At 33.0% G+C, this 23,419-nt stretch overlaps 1 protein-coding gene across 15 annotated transcripts in view; it reads right to left on the bottom strand.

The window, feature by feature from the left end:
* The window catches only part of adgrl2a (adhesion G protein-coupled receptor L2a), a 192,496-nt gene that overhangs the window by 86,870 nt on the left and 82,207 nt on the right, over positions 1 to 23,419 (bottom strand). For all 15 annotated transcript variants that reach the window (XR_008838502.1, XR_008838503.1, XR_008838504.1 and 12 more), the window contains exons 3-4: positions 14,124 to 14,337; positions 2,129 to 2,238 (exon numbers count right to left, since the gene is read on the bottom strand). Coding sequence is in view for 12 of the 15 variants with exons in the window: in XM_056467668.1 (XP_056323643.1) it covers positions 2,129 to 2,238; positions 14,124 to 14,337 (324 nt within the window). In the remaining 3 variants the exon portion in view is untranslated. The remainder of the gene's footprint in view (positions 1 to 2,128; positions 2,239 to 14,123; positions 14,338 to 23,419) is intronic.

Here is a 23,419-nt window from a genome sequence, read left to right as displayed (position 1 = left end):
ACTAAAAGCTGGTCTAAAGTGCAGCGAAGAGCGCGTTAGTTATGTGCCTATGCAGGTCTAAATGCTCACACACTGCTTAATACACACAGGATGTACAGCGATACACAAATATCTTTACATATGAAGAAAAATTAAAGGATTAAATCTTACAAAAAGTATTCATATCTACATAAATATTAAAAACCAGTACCTCCATGCCTCATCCTGGGGGGCTTTCAGTTTATTTATGACAATTTGCATTTGTTTAATGTTATTATTATTAGTAGTATTATTTATTAAATGCATATTTATATTAGTTTTAATAAAAACAAGTTTAGATTTGTCCACCTGTTGGGTTTTGGAGACATATGCATTTCCATATGGGGCATAAGAATAGGACGTGTGTTTGGATCTGACTCAATTTTTTTGACCACACTTCGTTATTATTGTTCATTTATTTGTTTGCTGGAAATTGGAACTGAATTCAAAAATACTTTTAAATAAATCTTTGCGCTTAACAAATGAAATTAAATATGAAGGCGAATAGATGTCTTCAGTGGAATATGTACAAATTACAAATCGTTTCCTTATCCATGAAAATAAAGGAGTAAAGTAAAGAGTAAAAGTAAAGTCAAGAGAAAGTAAAGAGGCCAAATAGAGGAGGCTTGTTCTTTATCCTCGCCTGCAAATGGTCTGTTTAACTGTTTTCTCACTAGTGAAGTGTTCAGTTTTTCCACTTACAAAGTCTGCCATGTATATAGCAAAGGCACCATGGTGCGACGCAACTGATTCTTAAAGAGAATGGGAGATGAGACTCTGATTAGTTCAATGCACGTTATGCTAAAAACACACCCATAACTCATTAAGAAAATAAGCACAACCATGTTAGACCATGCACCATGCAGACCAAAATTTTCCATCCTTAAAATAGCAAAAGCAGATTCAGATACGGCCTTAATGCTTTTGCGCTACGCGCTTTAGACTTTGCGCCTAGATTGTTAAAATTTAGCCCAAATTGTTCATTTGTCATATATCTTATTAGTAGTTAATCCTATTCTGCATCTCTAATCCTACCCAAATCCTAAATCCAACTTCTACATTACTAATTATTATTAAACAGCGAATTAGTAATTTATTATGCTAGTAGTGTTATTTAATGGCTTGTTAATGCTGTGAACATAAAGTATTACCATAATTTCCAGTAAACCATTTATTTTGTCTTTTCCATGATGACAGTATTTAATATATTTCTAGTTATTTTCCAAGATATTAGTATTGAGCTTAAAGTGTGACTTAAATTCTTAACTAGGTTATTGGGTTAACTAGCAAAGTTAGATTAATTAGGTAAGTCATTGGACAACAGTAGTTTGTTCTGTAGCCAATTGAAAACAATAACACACGCTATAAAAATGTCTTTAAAATGTAAAAAAAAATAATAATAAATTATATATATATATATATATATATATATATATATATATATATATATATATATATATATATATAAATATATATATATATATATATATATATATATATATATTTATATATATATATATATATATATATATATATATATATATATATATATATATTTTTTTTTTTTTTTTTTTTTTTTTTTTTTTTTTTTTTTACGAAATTGTTCTTGCTTCACTAAACATCACTTTTTTCTAAAGATTTTTGGGCTGATAAACAAAATAAAATCTGGACCCAGACTTAAAATTCCTACAACCCAAAGAAATGCTTTTGAAAAGTCATTTATCCCAATTGCAGTTATTTTAAATCAGATCACTGTTTGATGTGAATGGTGTGGTTGTTAAGAATGCTCTGCAGTAATATGTTTGAGGCTAACATGTTTTTAAGAGTTTAATTCATATGGTTGTCTGTATGAGTGTTGCTATTATGTGATTGTTGTATGGTTATTACCGGTGTTAAAGACAAATTTCTTTTCTGTGCCAAGCAGAACAGTGAAATAAATGTTAAAATATATTGTCAATGCCACAAAAAGACAAAATCTGGAAAGAAATGAATGTTTTATAGGCACTGTATTCTCAAGGACAAAACAAAAACGGGATCCTGAAGGCACACGCATAACAGGGTTTTTAGTCTTATACATATATTTATATATAAAAAAATGGCGCATACTTACTGTAGGGAACGCATTCATACTGGACTTCAAGGTACTTATAAGTTCCTGGGCAAGGGTCGGGAAAAACATCTGGTCCAGTGATGACGATGCATTGTGTTCTGTTGTTACACCTGGACAGAACGAGGAAAAGATTTAAAAAAAAAAGATGGGTCATCAGATTGGTGAATCACAAAGAAAAGTATTTGCACCATTTGTTTACAATTCAACTATTAGTACATTGTAAAAAAAATGAGTGACAAAAGTCAAGACAAGAAATATTTTCATGTTGCTTTAGCTTATTTTAATAAGTTAATCAAGTCTCAACTACATTTTTTAGTTATAAAAGGTAGAGAGAAGGCTGCTTTCGGTTTCAGGTCACATAAAACAAACATTATGTTGAAAACTCATCAGGTGGATTCCAGCCTTGAAAAATTCAGTTGTCTTAAATTTCAGATGTTCAATATTCAAGTTCCGAAACTCAAATTCAAATTAATAAATTTAAATTAAAAAAACATTTTAATGGCTTATAAAAATTCTGATTTATTAAATTACAATTGTCAATAATGCAAATTAGCAAAATTCAAATTCAGATTGTTTTGGTATATTTTTAGCTCCATATAGTTTGGACATCTCTGGTTTAGTCAGTTTGATTGATGTAAGGTGAGATGACTAGAAAGGTTAACTTAATTCAACTAAAACATTTAAGGCAGCAAGACTTCCATACAGTGTAGTGTAGTGCAATGTTGAGTGCAACAGAAAATTATTTTGAATCGTCATTGTGTTTTTTTTATATTTGAATTATTTTTTGCTAAATAATAATGTCTACTTGTATTTTAGACATATGCCAATATTCAATAATTCAATATATCATTATAATGAACATGCACTGATTTCTGTGAATAATTCTTTATTACTTGAACCTTTGGAGTGATTTTTAAGATTGTATTAGTAGTGGTTGTTCATCACAGCACCAAATGTTTAGAGACCTAATAGGCGATTTATTATCATACACGTTCTCACGTTAATCTAGCCTATGACATTGAATATCCTGTGATTATTTATAGGCCTTTTGATTGTAAACTCTGTACAAAAAGGTTCCATTAGTTAACTTGTTAAGTTACCAAAAGTAAATGTAGTGACAACCACAAAAGCATTTATTAATCTTAGGTGATGCTAATTTATTAGCTAATGCTAATACATTAAAATAAAAAGATAATTATACGCTATAGGTGAATTGAATAAACTAAATTGCACGTAGTGTATGAGTGCGTGTGTGAATGCGAGAGTGTATTGTGGCTGTAAGGGCATTGGCTGCGTAAAACATATGCTTGAATAGTTGGCGGTTCATTCCACTGTGATAACCCCTGATAAATAAGTGACTAAGCCGAAGGAAAATTAATGATGAACGAATGAACATATGACTATAATAGTCTATGGCTTTTATCACTGGTCATTTTAATGCATTAACTAACATTTACTAATTTGATATAATTGTTAAGTACTTCAAAAATCTTTTACAATTACATTTGTTAAAACATTTGGTCACACTTTATTTTGATGGTCAGTTGAATTTAAGTTACATTGCATCTATATGCCAACTAATTTCCATTAGATTATACATTTAAGTAGACTGTTAGGTTGGGGTTAGGGTTAGGGTTAGGGCTAGTGTAAGTTGTACTTGCAAAGTTTCTTATAGTGAGTTAAATGTCTGTTGAAGGAGCATATCAACAGACATTAAGCAGAGAGTCTACTAATATTCAAATGGACCATCAAAATAAAGTGTTACCAAACATTTGTTTACTCTGTATATACAATATAGCTGTATGAATAACTGTATATAGCATTTTTCTTTTGTTATTGTACCTGTTAAAGTAATCTTTTTTTGTAGCTTAGGTCAATATCAATATAATCTTATTAATTGCAACAAGACATTTGATGCCAACAGAAGCTTTTTGTATTTAAAGTGCCTGTTAAATTTACATTGTTTATTTTGCTAGTGCACATTGTTATTCTTTAGGTGAACAATTCGTTAATCTGTGCACCGAAGAAAAAAATGTTTTGACTATTTAGTGGTCCTTTTTGGTTTATGTCAATTTAACGGCACCATACTCTTAACCACGCACACCATTAAGGCTAATTTATACTTCTATGTCAAACGCACACGTATGGTCCGGTGCAGCCTTCGTACAGTGGCATAGCCCTCGTCGTGGCTGACACTGACGCACACCTCTCAAAAATGTAACTACATGTTGCAATGACGCGTAGCACAAACTCTGTGATTGGTCGGCTTGATAGCGGTGATGAATGTGGGCGGTGAAGAGAGCCGCAAGCCTGAAAGAGTGATTATTTACAAGTGTCGAGTCCCATGATAGAGCTCCAGATGGAAACTTTTGTTTTATGTTTACCTTATGATTAAAGTTGTTTCACGTCTGCCGGTTCTGCCTCTGAGTGAGATTTAGCTACCTGTACATTATGGAAACGATCAGAAAAAACAAAACACCCGCAAAGAAACTTAAAAACCTACTGCCAGCTAGCGTTTCGGAAGTGTTATTGCAGAGCAACTCCAACAGCACGCAGAAGTATAAATGCATGACTATGCACAGGGGATGCGCCTTGGGTAACAGCGATCACTCAATGCAAGTATAAATCAACCTTTATCTCGCTTTAAGGGAATGAAAAAAAAAAGCACCGCCTCCAACACAATATTCTGTTGGAAGTACATCAACATATTAAAATAAAAGTCTCAAGAACTTCTGATTTATCCAGCCTTTAACCCTTAGCATTTCTATATCAGTCACCTTCAGAATCAAGCAAAGAGCAACCGTACACACATAAACACACACCTGATGGACGGATGGATGGTGGCCCAAAGCAGGAGCCAGATAAAAGACGACGGGAAGTAGCCGAGCGAATAGATGCCAAAGTGGCCCTTTTCAACCCATCGACAAAGATAAACAGCCTCATCTATGAGTGTTCATACCTGCCAGCACATGAGTTATACATCTGTAGGAAACCCCCCTGAGGCCAGGCTGATTGTACCAATGATGGATTCATTTTCTTTATATGCCATTTCACTCAGAATGAACTAAGCATCCCTCCACTGCCTGTTTAACAGGAAGCCATGCAGAAGGTGGTTTATGCAGGGTTCTAGGAACTAAAATTAAGCACATCAATAAAAGATAAAGTGCAGAAATGATCTCATGGCTTACAGACACTGCGTACAATGAGATGCTAGAAAAGCAGCGACTGTACCGTCCATCAATCTGTGTCACGTTGTTCCTGAAGTCTGCGTCTATAAATCTGCTAAACACTAAGCACTTACAATTCGTCATTTGAAGTAATTATACAATTTAGAACCAAGAAGGGTTCAAAGCTCTAATTTTTCTATATGCAATCAATTTAGCATTGGATGCCGAAAAGAAAAGAAAAAAAAGTTTCTCGAGCTCCAAATCATCATGAAAGAATAAGTACAGAAGATCAATGTGATAGAAGACTGGAATAATGGCTATTGAAAATGCCAATTTAAATGAAAAATAAATAAAATATTCACAATATCAGTTTCTTTTTTTTCTTTATGGTCTTCAGTTAAATGCTATATTTGATAGACAAAAGAGACTTCTTTCAAAACCATTAAAAATCAGTACAACAATGTAACCAATATTTTGTTTTTAACCAAAAATAAATAAATAAATTACTTAATTAATAAATGCACTGTTATCCTGGACAAAACAAAAAAATTATCCTAAAGGCACATCCATAAGTTTGTTTTTAGTATTATAAATATCTATTTTAAAAGATATTTATACTTATAGTGATGGGTCATTCTCTAATGATCAGTTTATTTTGAACAAATCTTTTGTATGACTCGGGAACGACGAGTCCTCTCAGGAGTGATTCGTTTATTTGCACATGCACACATTTGTGCAGGTGGAGTAGAAGATTCGTTTCTTTTTCAAGTTACTCGTTCATCATGTGAAAGACAGAAGCTAATCATATGCAGTCAGAGCCGGAAAAAGATTTGATCAGTTCACTTTTTGAGTCCTTTGGTTTGAGTCATCTCTCTTTACATGCTGTCACGTGATGAACGAACAACTTAAAAACCTGAAGGCTCAAAATGTGAACTAATCATGGCTCAGATCGTGCACTGGTTAAGCTTATATGGTACTGTTTGTGTGACGTGAACAAACCATTCAAATTTGAGGACCTGTCAGAGGAGGTGAGCTGACATAATTGTTGACAAAAGAGCAGGTAATCAATAAATGATGATTTTCTCTTTCTTATAGCATTCTAGTTATGACTTGTTTGTAGTGTGATCAACATTTGGGCTAGTGGTACAGTAGATGAGTTTGGAAGCAACTCGTATAATTTTAATAATATTTTGGCAAATTGAACAAAATGACCCGGAAACCCTACTGAAAAAACAGCTCAAACCAGCCTAGGCTGGTTGGCTGGTTTTAGCTGGTCAACCAGGCTGGTTTTAGAGGAGGTTTGGCCACTTTCAGGCTGGTTTCCAGCCATTTCCAGCCTGGTCTTAGCTGGTCAGGCTGGGAGATGACCAGCTAAAACCAGCTTGAACAGCCTAGCCAGGCTGGGAGCACAGTCAAAACCAGCTATGCAAAGCTTAAACCAAATGGAAATGGCCAAAACCCCACTAAAACAAAGCTGGTCGACCAGCTAAAACCAGCCAACCAGCTTAGGCTGGTTTAAGCTGTTTTTTTCAGTAGGGAAAAAAGATTTCACTGAACAAGACTCAAAGGTCTGAGTCAGTAAAATGATCCGAACTTAACGTCTTATACAATTTAGAACCAAGAAGGGTTCTAAATATTCTATATGTAATCAATTTATCATTGTATGCCGAAAAAAAAAAGAAAAAGCTTCATAAGGTCAATGTGACAAGACTGGAATAATGGCTACTGAAAAAAAAAACATGTGCTGGATAAGTTGGCGGTTCATTCAGCTGTGGTGACCCCGGATTAATAAAGGGACTAAGCCGAAAAGAAAATGAATGAATGAAAATTAAATCAAATATTCATAACATCACAGTTTATTTTTCCTTTATTTGTCATCAATTAAATGCCAATTAAAAACCAAAACCATTAAAAATCAGTAGTACCAATGTAACCAATGTTTATGTATGACAGTAACTCAAAACAATGATGGTTCTTAAAAAAAAAAAAAAAAAAAAAAAAACTTTACTACAGCAGTTTGTTGAACAATACTTTTTTTCTTTATCATGACATGAAAAAACTGGTGTTTAATCTCACAGAAACATCTAGGAAGACTGTCCCAACTAATAATTCAGAGACAAAGGCTTTGTAATAAAGAGTTACTGCACTTTTAGAGCAGCACGGGGGGTGAATTAGCCTGCTGGCATTTTTTTTCTTCTTTTTTTCTGACCTGGCCTCGGAACAGCATCTCTTCCTGCAGTAATTTCGCTTTACCTCAGCATGCGGCTCTGACAATTCATTTTTCTTACATTCTATTTGCTAATAAACAAGCGTAGACTCCCCTCCTCTCCTTAAAAGCAGCAGAGCACGTGGAACAGAATGCTGCTCGGTCCACAGCTGTGAATTCCCACTGGTCATGTTTGAAGATCAGAATTTATACATAGATCTGAATCCCTCATATGTGAGTTTCTTTATTAACGAGCTCTCGTATGTGGCAACAGATGAGAAATTCAGCATGTTTACTAATATAGATGAATTATGGACCCAAAATTATAGCACACGCCAAAGACGGAGCCATAATATGGCGATTGGTTCTTTGGTTATTTGTAGCTGTATTAGAGGGAGACTGTTCTCATTCATATTTTATTCGGTCACACTGTGCTCTTAATTTGCATAATGCACCATGTGAATTAATTATGATCACAAATTGTCTTAAAATGGCAAAATCGCTGAAAATAACAAAAAAAATGGTGTAACAATCATAACAAACAACAAAAAATCAGAAAAAAAGGCTGTAGTTGACACACCATTCATTCATTTATTCATTCATTCATTCATTAAGACAATTGTTTAGCAATAAAACTATTGTTAATGTTTTGTTTTGTTTTTTTGTTTTCTGTCCATTCATTAATTTGTTCATTCATTGGTTCATTCGTTCGTTCGTTCGTCCATCCATCCTTTCATTCATTCATTCATTCATTTTACTATTAAGACAATTGTTTAGCAATAAAACTATTCTTAGTATATGTTTTGTTTTTGTCCATTCATTCATTCATTAATCTCTTCGTTTGTTCATTCATTCGTTCGTTTGACCATTCGACAGTTTGTTTGTCTCTGTCCCTCCATTCATTCAATCAGTCAGTCAGTCAGTCAGTCAGTCAGTCAGTCAGTCAGTCAGTCTTTCATTCATTCATTCATTCATTTTACTATTAAGACAACTGTTTTGCAATAAAACTAATCTTAGTGTTTTGTTTTATTTTGTTCATTCATTTATTCATTCATTCATTTGTTCATTCATTTGCTCATTCATAAGTTTGACTGTTTGACCATTCGACCATTCGTTCATTCGTTCGTGTTTTGTTTTGTTTTTTTTCCCTTTATTCATTTATTCACTTGTTAGTTCATTCATTCACTCATTCCTTTGACCCTTTGACTATTCGACCATTAATCCGTCCTTTTGTCCTTTTATTAATTTTACTCACTTAAGGCAATTGTTTAATAAAACTAATCTGTAACACTAACGTTAACAGTAACACTAACGTGTTTTGTTTTATTTATTTTTTTATTTTCCGTCTATTCATTTATTTGTTCGGTCATTCATTCGTTCAACCGTTTGACCATTCATTCATTCATTCATTCATTTTACTATTAAGACAATTGTTTAGCAATAAAAAATATTCTTAGCATGTTTTGTTTTGTCCGTTCATTCGTTCATTCATTCATTCATTCATTCATTCATTCATTTGTTAGTTCATTTATTCAATCATTCTTTTTACAGTTCATTCTTCCTTCTGCCCCTCCATTCATTCATTCATTCATTCATTTATTCATTTATTCATTCAGTCAGTCAGTCATTCATTCATTCATTCATTCATTCTTTAAACAATTGAAAAAATTGTTTTGCAAAAAATATTCTGTTTTTTTTCATCCATCCATTTATTCATTTGCTCGTTCGTTCGTTCATTCATTCGTTTGTTTGACCATTTGACCATTTGACCATTCGACCATTTGTTCTTTCCTCCATCTGTCCCTCTGATCATTCATTCATTCCTTCATTCAATCAATTATTCCCAAAAACAGTTTCCTGAATGAATGACATGTCAATTTTTAAGTTTTCAATTAAAAATAAGTGAAAAAAAAATTGAATGCTTGAATGTGAACAATTGTAAATGTCGTATCTGTGTTATGACATTCCAGCGCCTTAACATGTGGATAAACTGCCCAAATAGTGTTTGGGGCTACTGTATGCTAAATCCTCATAATGTTCCTGTTAGCTGACAGTTGGTGTTTGCTCTTCACACCACAGTCACACATCAAGCGCTTTCACAGGACGCCCCTCATTAGACAGATCTCTCCTTCCCAAACTCTGAACACTCAGCAAAGAAACACTTTCAAGATATCACAACATTTACAGTCGGAATTTCAGTCATTACAGCAAAACAATGCTGTGGTTGGTTGAAGGAAAGCTTTCAGTCTGGAAATCTGGACTTCAAAATGCATTCTTTGAAATCTGGGTTATACTTTACAATAATGTTTTACTAGTTAATGTTAGTTAATGAATTTACTAACATGAACAAACAATGAACAATATTATTAATATTATTATTGTATTAACTATATTTAAAAATTCAACGATTGTTCATCCAAACCAAACTACAACAAACCAAATCCTAGATAAGAGTCAAATGAAATGAGAACGCTCGCAGTACTGTTAAATCAAAAGATTATACGATGTGTATTATCTATTCCGAATTAAATCCCGCTTCCTCTTTCCGTAGCATGGAGCAGCCAATACCTCGCATATCTAATTAAATCAGGAATCATGAGCATTATTTAAGACTTTATTACCAGGCCGAGAAAAATCCCAATGCTCTGAATTCTTAAGCAGGTGTAGCTGTTGTTTCTAGAAGGCCTTATTTACGGTGACTAATGTAAGCTTAATCTGCAATGCTTGAAGTATTCGCTAATACCATATGTACAGTGGGAGTGCTGTACACGGCTCTGCGCTAACGCTGGTCTTCTGAGAGCCACGCGGACGCCTCTGTCACGGATATTAATGGTGTGAATACAGAACAAATTTCCCCTGTACAGCACTGCAGCCATTCCCTCATGCTCCCAAAAGCAGGGTACTTAGCAGAGCAAGGACGATAGGAACAAGAGCATTTCTGCTAAAGAAAGTTTGGTTTCAGACGTGTTGCTAAGGGACTGATGCCAAAAGATGCATAAAAAATGTATCACAGCTTTGTTAGCCTGCTAAGTAGTCAATAACACATCCGAATTGGAGCAGAAAATAATAGAGCACTCATATTTCTGACATGTTGAGCAATGATATATATATATATATATATATATATATATATATATATATATATATATATATATATATATATATATATATATATATATATACAGTTGAAGTCAGAATTATTAGCCCCCTTTTGAATTTTTTTTCTTTTAAATTATTTATTAAATGATGTTTAACAGGGCAAGGAAATTTTACAGTATGTCTGATAATATTTTTTCTTCTGAAGAAAGTCTTATTTGTTTTATTTCAGCTAGAATAAAAGCAGTTTTTAATACTAAAAAAAATATATGGTCAAAATTATTAGCCCATTTACGCGATTTTTTTTCCGATTGTCTACAGAACAAACCATTGTTATATAATAACTTGTCACTTTAGAATGTCACTTTAAGCTGTATAGAAGTGTCATGAAAAAATTCTAATTAAATATTATTTACTGTCATCATGGCAAAGATAAAATAAATATACATATATATATATATATATATATATATATATATATATATATATATATATATATATATATATATATATATATATATATATATTTATATATATATATATATATATATGGCGTTGTAGGAGGTATCTGACAACCACAAAACTGTAAGCTACCATGGACCAGGTTTCAGGTGTTGGTGATCGGATACTATAGGAGAAATGACAGCCGGGGAACTGATGGAAATGGAGCTACGATGGAATTATGGGAGTTTTCGGGGAGAAATAACAAAATGGGAGGGTGGCGGAAGATGATGTGAAATACGGGAGCCTCCTAGGAAAAACGGGAGTGTTGGCAGTTATGGTATGAACACATCTTTATTTGTCAACTCTACTTGTCTTTACGTGTCAACTTTATATAGAAAACAGTGACAAAATTAAAATGTCTTGAAGATGTTACTAAACATTTCTTTAATGAAAGCAAAAGTAAATTTCTGCATGGCTGAAGTAAAATCTAAATCTAAGGATACTTTTCACATCTGTAGATCAATTATTTTGTTCCAAGAAGGGGATTAAATTGTTACAATGTTGCTTTTTGTTCTTGGTGTGGTTCACTTTCACACGGCCAAGTTTCTAACTGAACAAATATAGCTAAAACAAGTCACGTGCGAGTAAACTCTCCTCACATTGGTCAGAGTTCCACTGTTTATTTTTCAGAGTCCTGCTCAGCTTTCATGCTGTCTTATTTTAATTTATAACGATGAGCAATAAGACATTATAAGCGAAAAGCTGCGCCGAAATTTTGAATGGTGACACCCACAGACATAACCAAATTAATCAAATTAACCTAAAATCAGAGGTAAGACTTTCTCATACATAGCTGTTGGCTAGAATTATGCATTATGGGCTTTACATTATAAAAAGAAGGGTCACACTGTATTTTGATGGTCTGTTTGTTAAATTTAAGTTACATTGCATCTACATGCCAACTAATTCTCATTAGACTATAAGTATACTGTTAGGTTGAGGTTAGGGTTGGGGTTAGGGTTAGTGTAAATTGACATATACTTGCAAAGTTTCTTACAGTCAGTTAAATGTCTGTTAAAGGAGCAATATCAAAAGATATTAAGCAGAGAGCCTACTAATACTCAAATGGACCATGAAAATAAAGTGTTAACGAGAGAAATAACTGATAAACCAAGACTGCAGTTTGGTCAATTTTCCTAATGGATAAACAGCTCTCGTTAATAGTTCAGCATGCTTTTACTTTCGTATTCAACATGAAATGCACATTTACCTGTAGGAATGACATGCTGCCCTACTCATCGTTTTCTCTTCATATAGCCGTATATATGCCTATTACATAAGCATAACACACTGTGATGTAGTCTGGTTTGTTAGTTTGTTGGATCATATTGTTTTCTCATCATGGGAAGGCATTTTATTAGGGTAGGCTAGGCCTATTTTATTAGGCCTAATTCTACATTAGGCACCGCGATTAGGCACCGCGATTCAAGTAGAACTAACCAATCTACTTTACACTTTGTGTGTAATATACACATTTTAGTAAAAACGACAAACTAATTACCTCAGACAAACACAAACACTGCAGTGCTTTTTACTTTTCTCCAAAAACTTAGGTTGAAATCTCAGATTTTATTATAATTTGTGTTGTTGACAGAGTTTGAGGTATACTGTACCATTATTATTCACACCTTAAAGTTTACTTTGATTGTTCAGCATTTACACTACCATTGCAAACTCTTTGTAACATTTTATTAATCAAGTTTAAGTGTCTCTTCAATACTTATGTTTATTTTATTATAAAGAGATCAGATGGTTTGTTAAATATTTTTTTTTTGTTTTTGACTAATAAAACTAGCCTTAGTAAATTTGCCTTAGTGTTGATAAATTAAAATAAAGTTAAAATAAAAATAAAAAATGTATCCTAATATTCCTAAACGTATTGCTAAAAAAAATTCAATAACTATTGATATCAAATGATATGAAGCATGATCATTGTTTTCACAATATCGCCCAGCCCTAGCTGAGACCACCTCATTCAGGTGATCTCAGACCGACTGTTTTGGTGTGGATCAGAGCACAATTGCTGGATTTACAAATGGCAAACTTACCACACACTAAGGAGGCAAACGCACCAGGCTCCGAAACAAACATCTAGGTGTGAAAGCACCCAAAGTTTTTAGTGTTTATTTAAAATGAGAAAAATCTGCTGTTGTTTAAATCTCCAGTCAGTATTTAAAACTTTAAACAGTTTGTTTGATGGAAAATGAAGAAAGAAAAAAAAAGCATGGCCAATAAAGCCTAAAACTTAAAGTATAATAAATTCTGTTTACAGAATGACCAAGAGAAGAAAAAAAATGTGGAAAGCTTTTTTTGCTCAAACCCTTATATAAGTCCAGATACAGTACAGTAATTAAACAAATGAGAATGGGCTTCAACACAAACCCATGGGGCAGAGCATTACTTTTTTATTATTGATTCATTTAATATAAGCTTTTATAAATCAATACTTTTAAAAAAAAGGAAAAAGAAAAGTTTTGTTTCACAAAGAAATGAAGTAGTGTTGAGTGAAAGCTTCTGTTATTAAGTATAGCGATCTATTATTAATACAGCTGTAAGAATGACAGATTGTGAGGTCGTTGGCGATTCATTATTTGACCAGAACACGAAGGAGATGAAAAAAAAAAAGTGCACGACAACGCAATTCCACATCTGGACTTCTGCAGACCTACAGAGGCAAATCCCAGCCTAGAGTTCCTGTGTAGATTAGCACCCACTTGAGACGCCTAATTGCCTGCAGCTGAAAGGACTAATTGAGACGCCACATTTTCCAAAACCTATTTCCACCACGTTCTTATAATAAGCAGAGCGGAACCGTACGCCAACAATACATATCAAAGCCCGGCTCGCGCATCACTTCCTGTTTTTCAGCACAAGCCTCCAGATGCAGCACAAAGTCGAAACTCAAAGAGAACGTCGGATATGAGACACGCTGAGATCTGTTTGGTTTGGTTGTTGAGATTGTGGAGGGAAATATTCCTGGTTTTCATGCACTGTGCAATCAAAGCAAATGAGAGAAACCTGCCTTTGGGACATGATCTTGAACGCATCAGGCAGATAGCAGTTGATGTTCTCCATTTGAAAGGGGTCAGCATCGCAGATCTTGTCGTCTGTCCGACCGTAATTAGCAGTCTCGATCATGATGACATCACTTCCTGGACAGCGTAGGTCGATGGGATAACCCTCACATGACAGCTCCCGCCTCACCAGGCCAAATGGCATGGCTGCCCGGCTAAACCCTGCAAGACAGAGAGAGATTTCTTTCTTTATTATTGTGATTTATTATTTTTTTAGAAAGAAAATGACACAATGCAAAAAAAAATAACTACTAAATGCATTTCTCTCTAGTTTATAAAAGAGTGGGAAAGGCTAGACAACGGGAGAGATATAAAAATCGATACGTGCGCCGTGTTCTGCTAATGTGAAGAGCGTCAAATATCTGGGCTGACAGTGAAATCTGGTACTGCGCTCAGAGGAGCATGTAAAGGGCATTTCCCTCATCACACTAATGTCAAACACAAATAAAACACATTCGGCGAATCACAGGACCTGACCTTAAATATATCTCTATATTTAGAAATTAATCTGACATGCAAAATGAAGCACGGATGCACCAGAAAACAAGCGCTAGAAAAATAAGGAATTATGTGCTATAACCAGAGCCAGACACAGCCATTTATTTTTTCTTTCTTCTGCAGACTTAATGATTTTGAGAGCGTAGGAGCTAAAAACCTAACACGTTAAATAAATACAAAAAAAAAAAACTGTACAATGCAAATCCAATTAGATCCACTTGTTTGGTAAACAAAGCTACAGCAGGTCTCTCATATAACACATCCACTAAAAGAAAGAAAATACTAATTTACACATTGTTTTGTACATAATTTGCCTATATAGACGTTTGCTAGTGTTATATAATCATACCTGTCAACATTGGGATGTGAAAATAAGGGATATGCCCACCATAATAAGGGATTCCACTAACACTCTTATCGACAATATGTTTTATTATTATTATTTACAAAAGAAAAAATTAATAGTATACATAAGCAGCAAATGCATTAGCAAACAGTTCAGCTTATTAAAATTAAAAGCTGTTACAATGAAATAGATTCAAGCTATTAAATCTCATTAGCAGTTTCTTCATTGTATAACTAACACATTCTAATTAAAGAGCAACGAATGAATCTCTTATTTATTTAGACTTTTTTCTTTTCATTACATTAAATAACAGGTGTCACTTTAAAAATGCACAGATCTTACGTTTTAATGAAAGCTTTCAATTGCTTTCCTAACTTTTTATGCTCATTTAGGACGAAATTAGTTGTGTTTGAAAAAAACCACCAAGATCAACAACTTTAGATATTGTTATTATTAATTTTGTGTATATGTCTGTTCAAACACGCGCCCAAAACCGCGTGTACAGAACCCGTTTGGGAAACAGCGTCTATTTATCACTATGAAGCGCGTCTGACTGTCATGCACCGCTATATAACTGTTTTGAGGATTGCATATGAAGGGGAGGCGGCACCTGCAATGAAAAGGAAAGGGAATCTCGCCATTTTTATATTTATTTCAAAGTGTTTTCATGCCTAAATAAAGCGAAAGCACAGAACAGACTCACATTTAAAAGCAAGGGGCGGCCCCTGGTGGTTCGGCGGTATGAGTTGCGTAGAGGGAGGCTCGGCTCTTTAATGTTTATTTGCCAGCCTTCACAGAAAGACTGAAAATACTAAAGAAATACGAGAAAATATTTTTATGGGATGATAGCGGGACAGAACTGTAAAATATGAGAGAATCCTGGGAAAAAAATGGCTTTTTTAATTTAAAAACAAAAAGGTTTTATCTACAAACACTACTGAAAAAAACAGCTGGTCGACCAGCTAAAACTAGCCAACCAGCTTAGGCTGATTTAGGTGTTTTTTTCAGTAGGGAAGTCGAACTCTAGCTTGGCTTTTTAAGGGTCTTTCTGTGAGCCAATCAGCATTTTGAATGCACGCACGAGGGCCAATCAGGATCAGCTTTCTTTGTCATTCTGCTGGATTGCTCCATTGACAGACCAGAAAGAAAAACTGAATCAGAATCGCCTAAGTAATGCCACACAAAATTGAGTAGAAACCTCACTGTCGGCTATTTTATAGACCAATGGTCTCAATTCCTGGAGGGCCGCAGCTCTGCAGTTTTGCTCCAACCCTAATCAAACACAGCTGATCCAGCTAATCAAGGTGTTCAAGAGTGTGAGTTGGAGGTGGTTGGAGCTAAACTATGCAGAGCTGCGGCCCTTCAGGCACTTAGTCTGAGACCACTGTTATAGACGATCTTGTCAAGAACAGCAGTCTAAATTCCAGGTAAATTATTTTTTATTTATTTATTTTTTTCATTTCTTGATTACAACACTACATATTACCATATTAATTACATAAAATTAGCATCTGCACTGGACAATTGTATGCTTAATTTGAACAAGAAAAAAATATTCAACCTAAAACATTTAATAAATGTTATACAAAGCAAAATTTACTTACAACATTGTTACAACATTTTTAAAATTAAATTAATAAGGAGACTGTTTGTATTTCATGAAAAGTATTGCTTCAATTAATGATCTGCCAGATATAACCTTATAATTCCAAGTGGAAAATGACGGTTTCGAATTAGAAGGTTATATCGGCATTTGCTCTGTTTTTTTTACCCCACTTTGCAAACTGAAGAGAATTTTGATAATTTACATTTAAAGTACATTTAGCGTCTCTGTCATATTAATGTGTGAAAAAGAACTGTTACACAAATATTGTTTGCTAAATGAAAAGTTAAAAACTTCGAAGCTCAATATCTTAAAATCTTTCAGAACACAGATTGAACCTTATGGAGCTAAAAAAATATGACAAAAATATCTGAATTTGATATTTGCTACTTTGAATTACTTACAATTGTAATTTAATAAATCTGAATTTTTATATGCCATAAACATTTTTGAATTTGAATTTATTAATTAGAATTTTAATTTCATAACTTGAATTTTTAACATCTGAAATTTAAGACAACTGAATTTTTCAAGGCAAATTTTTTTATGAACTTCAGATTTTTGTGTTCTGAATTCACAGACTGCATAGAACCTAGAAGTTCCAAAATATACAGTTGAAGTCAGAATTATTATCCCCCTGCATTATTAGCCACACTGTTTATTGTTTTCCCCAATTTCTGTTTAATGGAGAGAAGATTCTTTTAACACATTTCTAACCATATTAGTTTTAATAACTTATCTCTATTAACTGATTTATTTTATCTTTGCCATGATGACAGTAAATAATATTTTACTAGATAAGCTTAAAGTGCAAAAGGCTTAAAGGCTTAACTAGGTTAATAAGGTTAACTAGGCAGGTTTGGGTAATTAGGCAAGTTATTGCATAATTATGGTTTGTTCTGTATACTATCGAAAAAAAAAATCTTAAAGCATAAAGGGGCTAATAATTATGACCCTAAAATGTTTTTTAAAAAATTTAAAACTGCTAATTTTCTAGCCAAACAAAACAAATAAGCTTTTCTCTGGAAGAATATTATGGCACATACTGTGAAAGTCTCCTGCCTTTAATAAACATAATTTAAAAAAAAATCAAAGGGGGACTAATAATTCTGATTTCAACTGTATATGGAATATTTATACACAAGGAGTAACAAACATTATACATACTATCATTTTGGATGCAAATAATCATGATTAATAATAGTAATACTTTTTTTCTGTTATAGTGCCTTTCCAAATTAATTCTCAAAGTGCTTTACACAAAAAAAAAATACAAGGATAGCAGAACACAGTTATCCAAAGGAAAAAAAAAAAAAATAAATAAATATATATATATATATATATATATATATATATATATATATATATATATATATATATATATATATATATATATATATATATATATATATATATAATAAAATAAGTCAGAAACATTGTGAATATAAATATGATCTAAAATACACAAACACCTCACAAATAGGTAAGTCTAAAAAGTCTTCAGGGATACTTTAAATACTAAAAGTACTAAATAAAAAAAGAATTAAATAAATTCTGCATGCCCAAGATAATATGGCAGTGAGTTTTAGAGTTTTGGAGCAAGAGAAGAAAAAAGCCTTTCACCCATAGAGTGCAGTCGAGAATTGGAAAATCGGAGGAACGGAGGTCACGCCCAGGAGAGACCACGGTTAAATGTTCTGAAATATATTGAGATATTCTAAAATATAGATCATATCTGAAATATATAATCATTTGACAGTACTATTTTACCCATATTTACATAAATAAATATATAGAGACTGAACGATGGGCTAAAAATTTGTGTAAATCTATGAATGTATGCATGCTCTAATTCTGTGTCGGCTATAACTGAAAATGACTAAACACACAGTGGTAGATAACGTAATAACTTGACTAAACTTTTACCAACTCCAAACCTTTTTCAAAATGGACTATGGGTTAAATTAACCGCTTTATTTAGAGCAAATAAAAAAGTTAGAGCTCAATAAGTAAATGTATATAAACATGTTTAAATATTTTCATGACTTATTTACAGTTTTTTTCAGCCTTTTGCTTTTGAATTACTTGTAACTTGCAGTGTTAAATTGTATATATTTACTGCTAAATGAGAGGACACGTAAGATCTGTAAATGTCTTTTATACATAGTTATTATGTAGGTCCTAAATGTATTTTCTTCCTGAAAACAGCACACATGCGAATCAAAACAAAGAAATACCAGCTTTATTTATTGCTGTATTTTTTCTGATTTTCTCTCTGCATCGTACAGCTCCACAGATTGTAAATGATGTTAAAATGCGTCTTGTTATAAAAAATGCATACTTTATTAGGAAAATTCATAACCTGAGAGGAAGGCTGCTGTTTAATCTATATTTCCGCCAGCAATGTGTATAAATGTAGTCCCATTAAGTAAAAATCCATCGAAAATCAGTCGGCACAATTGATTTATTCAAGTAAGTGGAATTCTGAAGTCAACATCTTGGCTCTGCATTTTTAGTTTCTATTTTTTCATTTATGTTTTCAAATGAAGAGGAAAATAATCTGTCTGCTGAGAAGCTTCTCCTGTAATTATTCAGTCAGAACGCAGTCACTGTGCATTTTATCCACAGCATTTCCCCGTGAGTTTGACATGCTGAGATGTTCTCAAAGACACTGACAGCGAAATGGATTCAAATGACTTTTAAAAAGTCCATTCAGTAGAAATCAAATCTTGGGTTATTGAACCAAGATCTATCATTGTTTTATATTCTTCTTTGAATCTTTCAAAGTCATTCCTTATGACCATTAGGAAGGAAAGCAGCCAGTTTTGACCGATGACAGGTGTTGATGCCTCAGATATGTCATTTTATTGTGCAAGGTGTTCGACAACAGCAATTCAGTTTGCGACCCAATAAAACCACTACTGAGAGGTAAAGCTCAAAAAAACACTCACTTATAGTTATGACCTGCAGCTAAACCATTGTAAAATGCCAATAAACTATGTACTGTACTATCCTACCACCATTAAATTACCTAGAAAACTATATTGGTTGTATTTATTAATTGTATTATTATTATCATTGTTTTATTTATTTATTTATTGGACACGAGTAAAGACACAAAACAAGTAATTGAATCGCATATTAGAATGATTTTTGAAGGATCATTGACAAAATAATTTTTTACATTAAAAATTCTTTAAATGTAAAAAGTTATTTACTCTGTAGTAATGGCTCACAAATGACCGTTTTACTTATTTTAATCAAATAAACGCAGAATGTACGATCACACTATTGGGATCAGCCTTGGCCGTTCCCTTAAGATGTGCTTTGTTCACGAAAGATACACACTGTTTATGTTACTAGAATATTTTTTCTATTCCTCTCCCAGATAAAAAGTTGCTTGCCTGTATTTCAGCAGAAAATTATGCATAAACATGACATAAATCCAGCAGCAGCCATGGGAACACAATGGAAACTTTAGAGCGTAATGGATTTGGTCACACAAAAAAAAAAAAAAAAACTCGCGCAGGAGTATTTAAAATTCACGTGTGAAATGGTTAAAAATAACAACAACTAATTTTATCAACTCAAAACTTTTAAATTGGTGCATATTTTCAAAATGGACTATGGGTTAAATTAACATTTGTTTTAGGTTAGAGAGAACAGAGCCCATGAAGTAATGAATGTGTGATTATCTTTAAAAAAAGTTAAACATTTTTTTTCAAATAATATCATGATTTATTTGCAATAAATTATATTGCACTCCTTTTGCTTTAACAGTTATTCATTTCAAAATTTCAAATCAAGGCCTCTTTCTACATTCCAGTTTTATATAATACTGTACATGCAGATTTTAAAAAATACTAATTTTAACAACTCTAAACCTTTTTCGAAATGGACTATGGGTTAAATTAACTGCTTTATTTAAAGCTAGAGTGAATGTTGGAGCTTATTAAGTAAATGTTTATAAACATGTGTTTAAATATTATCATGACTTTTTTGCAGATCTTTTCAGCCTTTTGCTTTAACACACATTCCTTTCAACATTTTAAATCATGTCCCTTTTAAACTGGCCTACAATCCACTTTTTTCACACCAAAAAATAGAGATTAAAAACATTAATAATTTTACCAACTCCAAACCTTTGAATGTTTACATACAATATTTTCAAAATGGACTAGGGATTAAATTAACTGCTTTATTTAAAGTTAGAGCGAAGAAAAAATAGATTCTTATAATTTTTTATGTGTTTAAATAATATCATGACTTATCTGCAGTACTTTTTGCTTTAACATTTAACCATTTCAAATCATGGCCCCTTAAACTGGCCTTCAGTCCACTTTTTTATATTATATTTATGTGACTATGGGTTAAATTGACCGCTTTGTTTAATGTTAGAACTAATAGAGCTCATCCAGTAAATGTTTAAAATTTTTATTAAAATGTGTTTAAATATTATCATTATTTGCAGTTATTTGAGTTATTTGCAGTTCTTTTCAGCCTTTTGGTTTAAAACGTATTCATTTCAACATTTCAAAATCATGGCCCCTTTAAACTGGCCTACAATCTACTCTTTTGTTTAATCCAAAACCAAAATGCAGATTTAAAACATTATTAATTTTACCAGCTCCAGACCTTTGAGAGTGTACAGTATTTTGAAAATGGACTAGGGGTTAAATGAACTGCATTATTTAAAGTTAGAGCGAACAAAACTCATGAAGATTTATATAAATGTATAAATGTGTTTAAATAATATCATGACTTATCTGCAGGTCTTTTCAGCCATTTGCATTTCCATTTAGCAATTTCAACATTTGAAATAATGGCCAACAAAAAAACTGACCTACAATCCACTCTTTTTTTATCCAAAAATGCAGATTAAAAACAATACTAATTTTACAAACCTGAAACCTTTGAATGAGTACATATTTTCATGGACTAGTGGTTAAATGATCTGCTTTATTTGAAGTTAGATTGAACAAAGCTCGTGAAGTAGATTTATATAAATGTATAAATGTGTTTAAATAATATCATGAGTTATTTGCAGGTCTTTTCATCCTTTATCCATTTTAACATTTCAAATCATGGCCCCTTTTACGCTGGCCTACATTCCACTGCACTCTAAAGCAACTCGATTGCGAGGTCACAATGGCGTTTGAACGGATCAATCGGGCTGCGGTGGTGTCCATCAGAAGGGGCTGCATTATCTCGCTCGCCTCTTTTTTTTTTTTCTTCTGACTCCCAACTACACAGGAATAGCACAGTCAAACCCGCCCCCTTTTTCACCTCATCCGATCGGCCCTGCTAAAACGCTCCATTTTCCTGAGCTGCGGTTCCGCCACATGGCAGCCGATTTGATCCTCTCAAGCGCACTCCGTCCTTTCATTTTACCAGAACACCAGGAAAACCAGAGTATGTTAAGGGGTGTGGAAGGGACAATAATGAGAAACTTCGCCGTGTTCCTGCGGCCTGGCATGTCAAGTTTTACAACACGCGATACTTCTCGAGTGTCTGGGAATTCAATTAAAAGGCATATTCCAGTTGCCAGAGCGCTTCATGCATCATGTAGTCTGCTGGAGCCTGTTTCATAAACAGCTTTCAAAAAGCAGGACAATTGATTAGGCCTGGAGTCACTGCTGACTCACGCTGTTATGGACGGATATTTCAGGACACAGTCGAATCCATACAGTAGAGAGAATAAAAGGGACAGACTTCCAAATCGAATTAAAAGGAAATGTTTTCATTTTGTGAAAGAGGATTTTTTCCTACACACAAAGCGCATTAACATTCATCAGTTAATGATATTCTGTTGTTTAACAGAGAACACATTTATTCAACATAATAGTTTTATTAACTAATTTCTAATAACATTTTTTGTTTGTTTTTACCATGATGACAGTACATAATATTTTTGTTATTTTTCTAGGTAAAAGTGCAATTTAAAGACTAGGTTAATTAAGTTAACTAGGCAAGTAAGGGTAATTAGGCAAGTTACAAGTTATTAAATAACAAAGCATCATGTAGCCAATGGAAAAAAACGTATGAGGCTAATAATATTTTTTTTTAAACAACTGCACTCAAAACAAAAATAACTCATTTAAACTCAATTTAATTGAGAACAGAATTTCCTTCCAATAAATTTGTTTAGCATTAACTAAAATTACAGTGGTCTCAGTGACGTCGTGTGCATTCAGTGTTCTGCTTTCCAAATTGACATAAATCTTTGATCACTAGGAGTGTGACTCTGAAGTGCTGTACTGTATGTTCGCAAGTTTTCTCCCCACAACGTCGACGAAACGTTCTACACCCTCAAAGGAACCTCCAGTAGCATGCAAAAGGCAGAGAAAGATGCTAACCATCACACAAAAACTCTGACTTCTGGACACGCTAAAGGAAAATAGAAGTTACATGGTTGTAGGGCACCATTACAAAATAAATAAATGATGATCAAATAGTTTTGATCTTTAATTTCATTCTATAATACTGGACTTGATTTTTTTTTCTGTGAAGGTTTTAACTTTGAGAGTGATTAAACAAAAGAGAAAGTGTGAAAATATTAATGCCTGTCTGAGAAAAGTGTATAAAGTGCGTAGTGAGAGGATTGACAGCCTTAAAACATATATAATAATTGTAAAAAAAAATAAAGCTGACTTCTTTCACCTAGAACGTAACTCCTGCAAATAACAAGGGACCACTGTACACAATTAAATGCAATTGAGTTGGTCCAACAAGATTTTATTAAATAAAAGAGTTAAAAAATACATTTGTATTTTTTTTAACTTAAACTCAAAGGTTCA

This window comes from Danio aesculapii, chromosome 11 (genome assembly GCF_903798145.1).
Source record: "Danio aesculapii chromosome 11, fDanAes4.1, whole genome shotgun sequence".
NCBI classification, from domain to species: Eukaryota; Metazoa; Chordata; class Actinopteri; order Cypriniformes; family Danionidae; genus Danio; species Danio aesculapii.
This window is presented reverse-complemented; position numbering and strand designations above follow the sequence as displayed.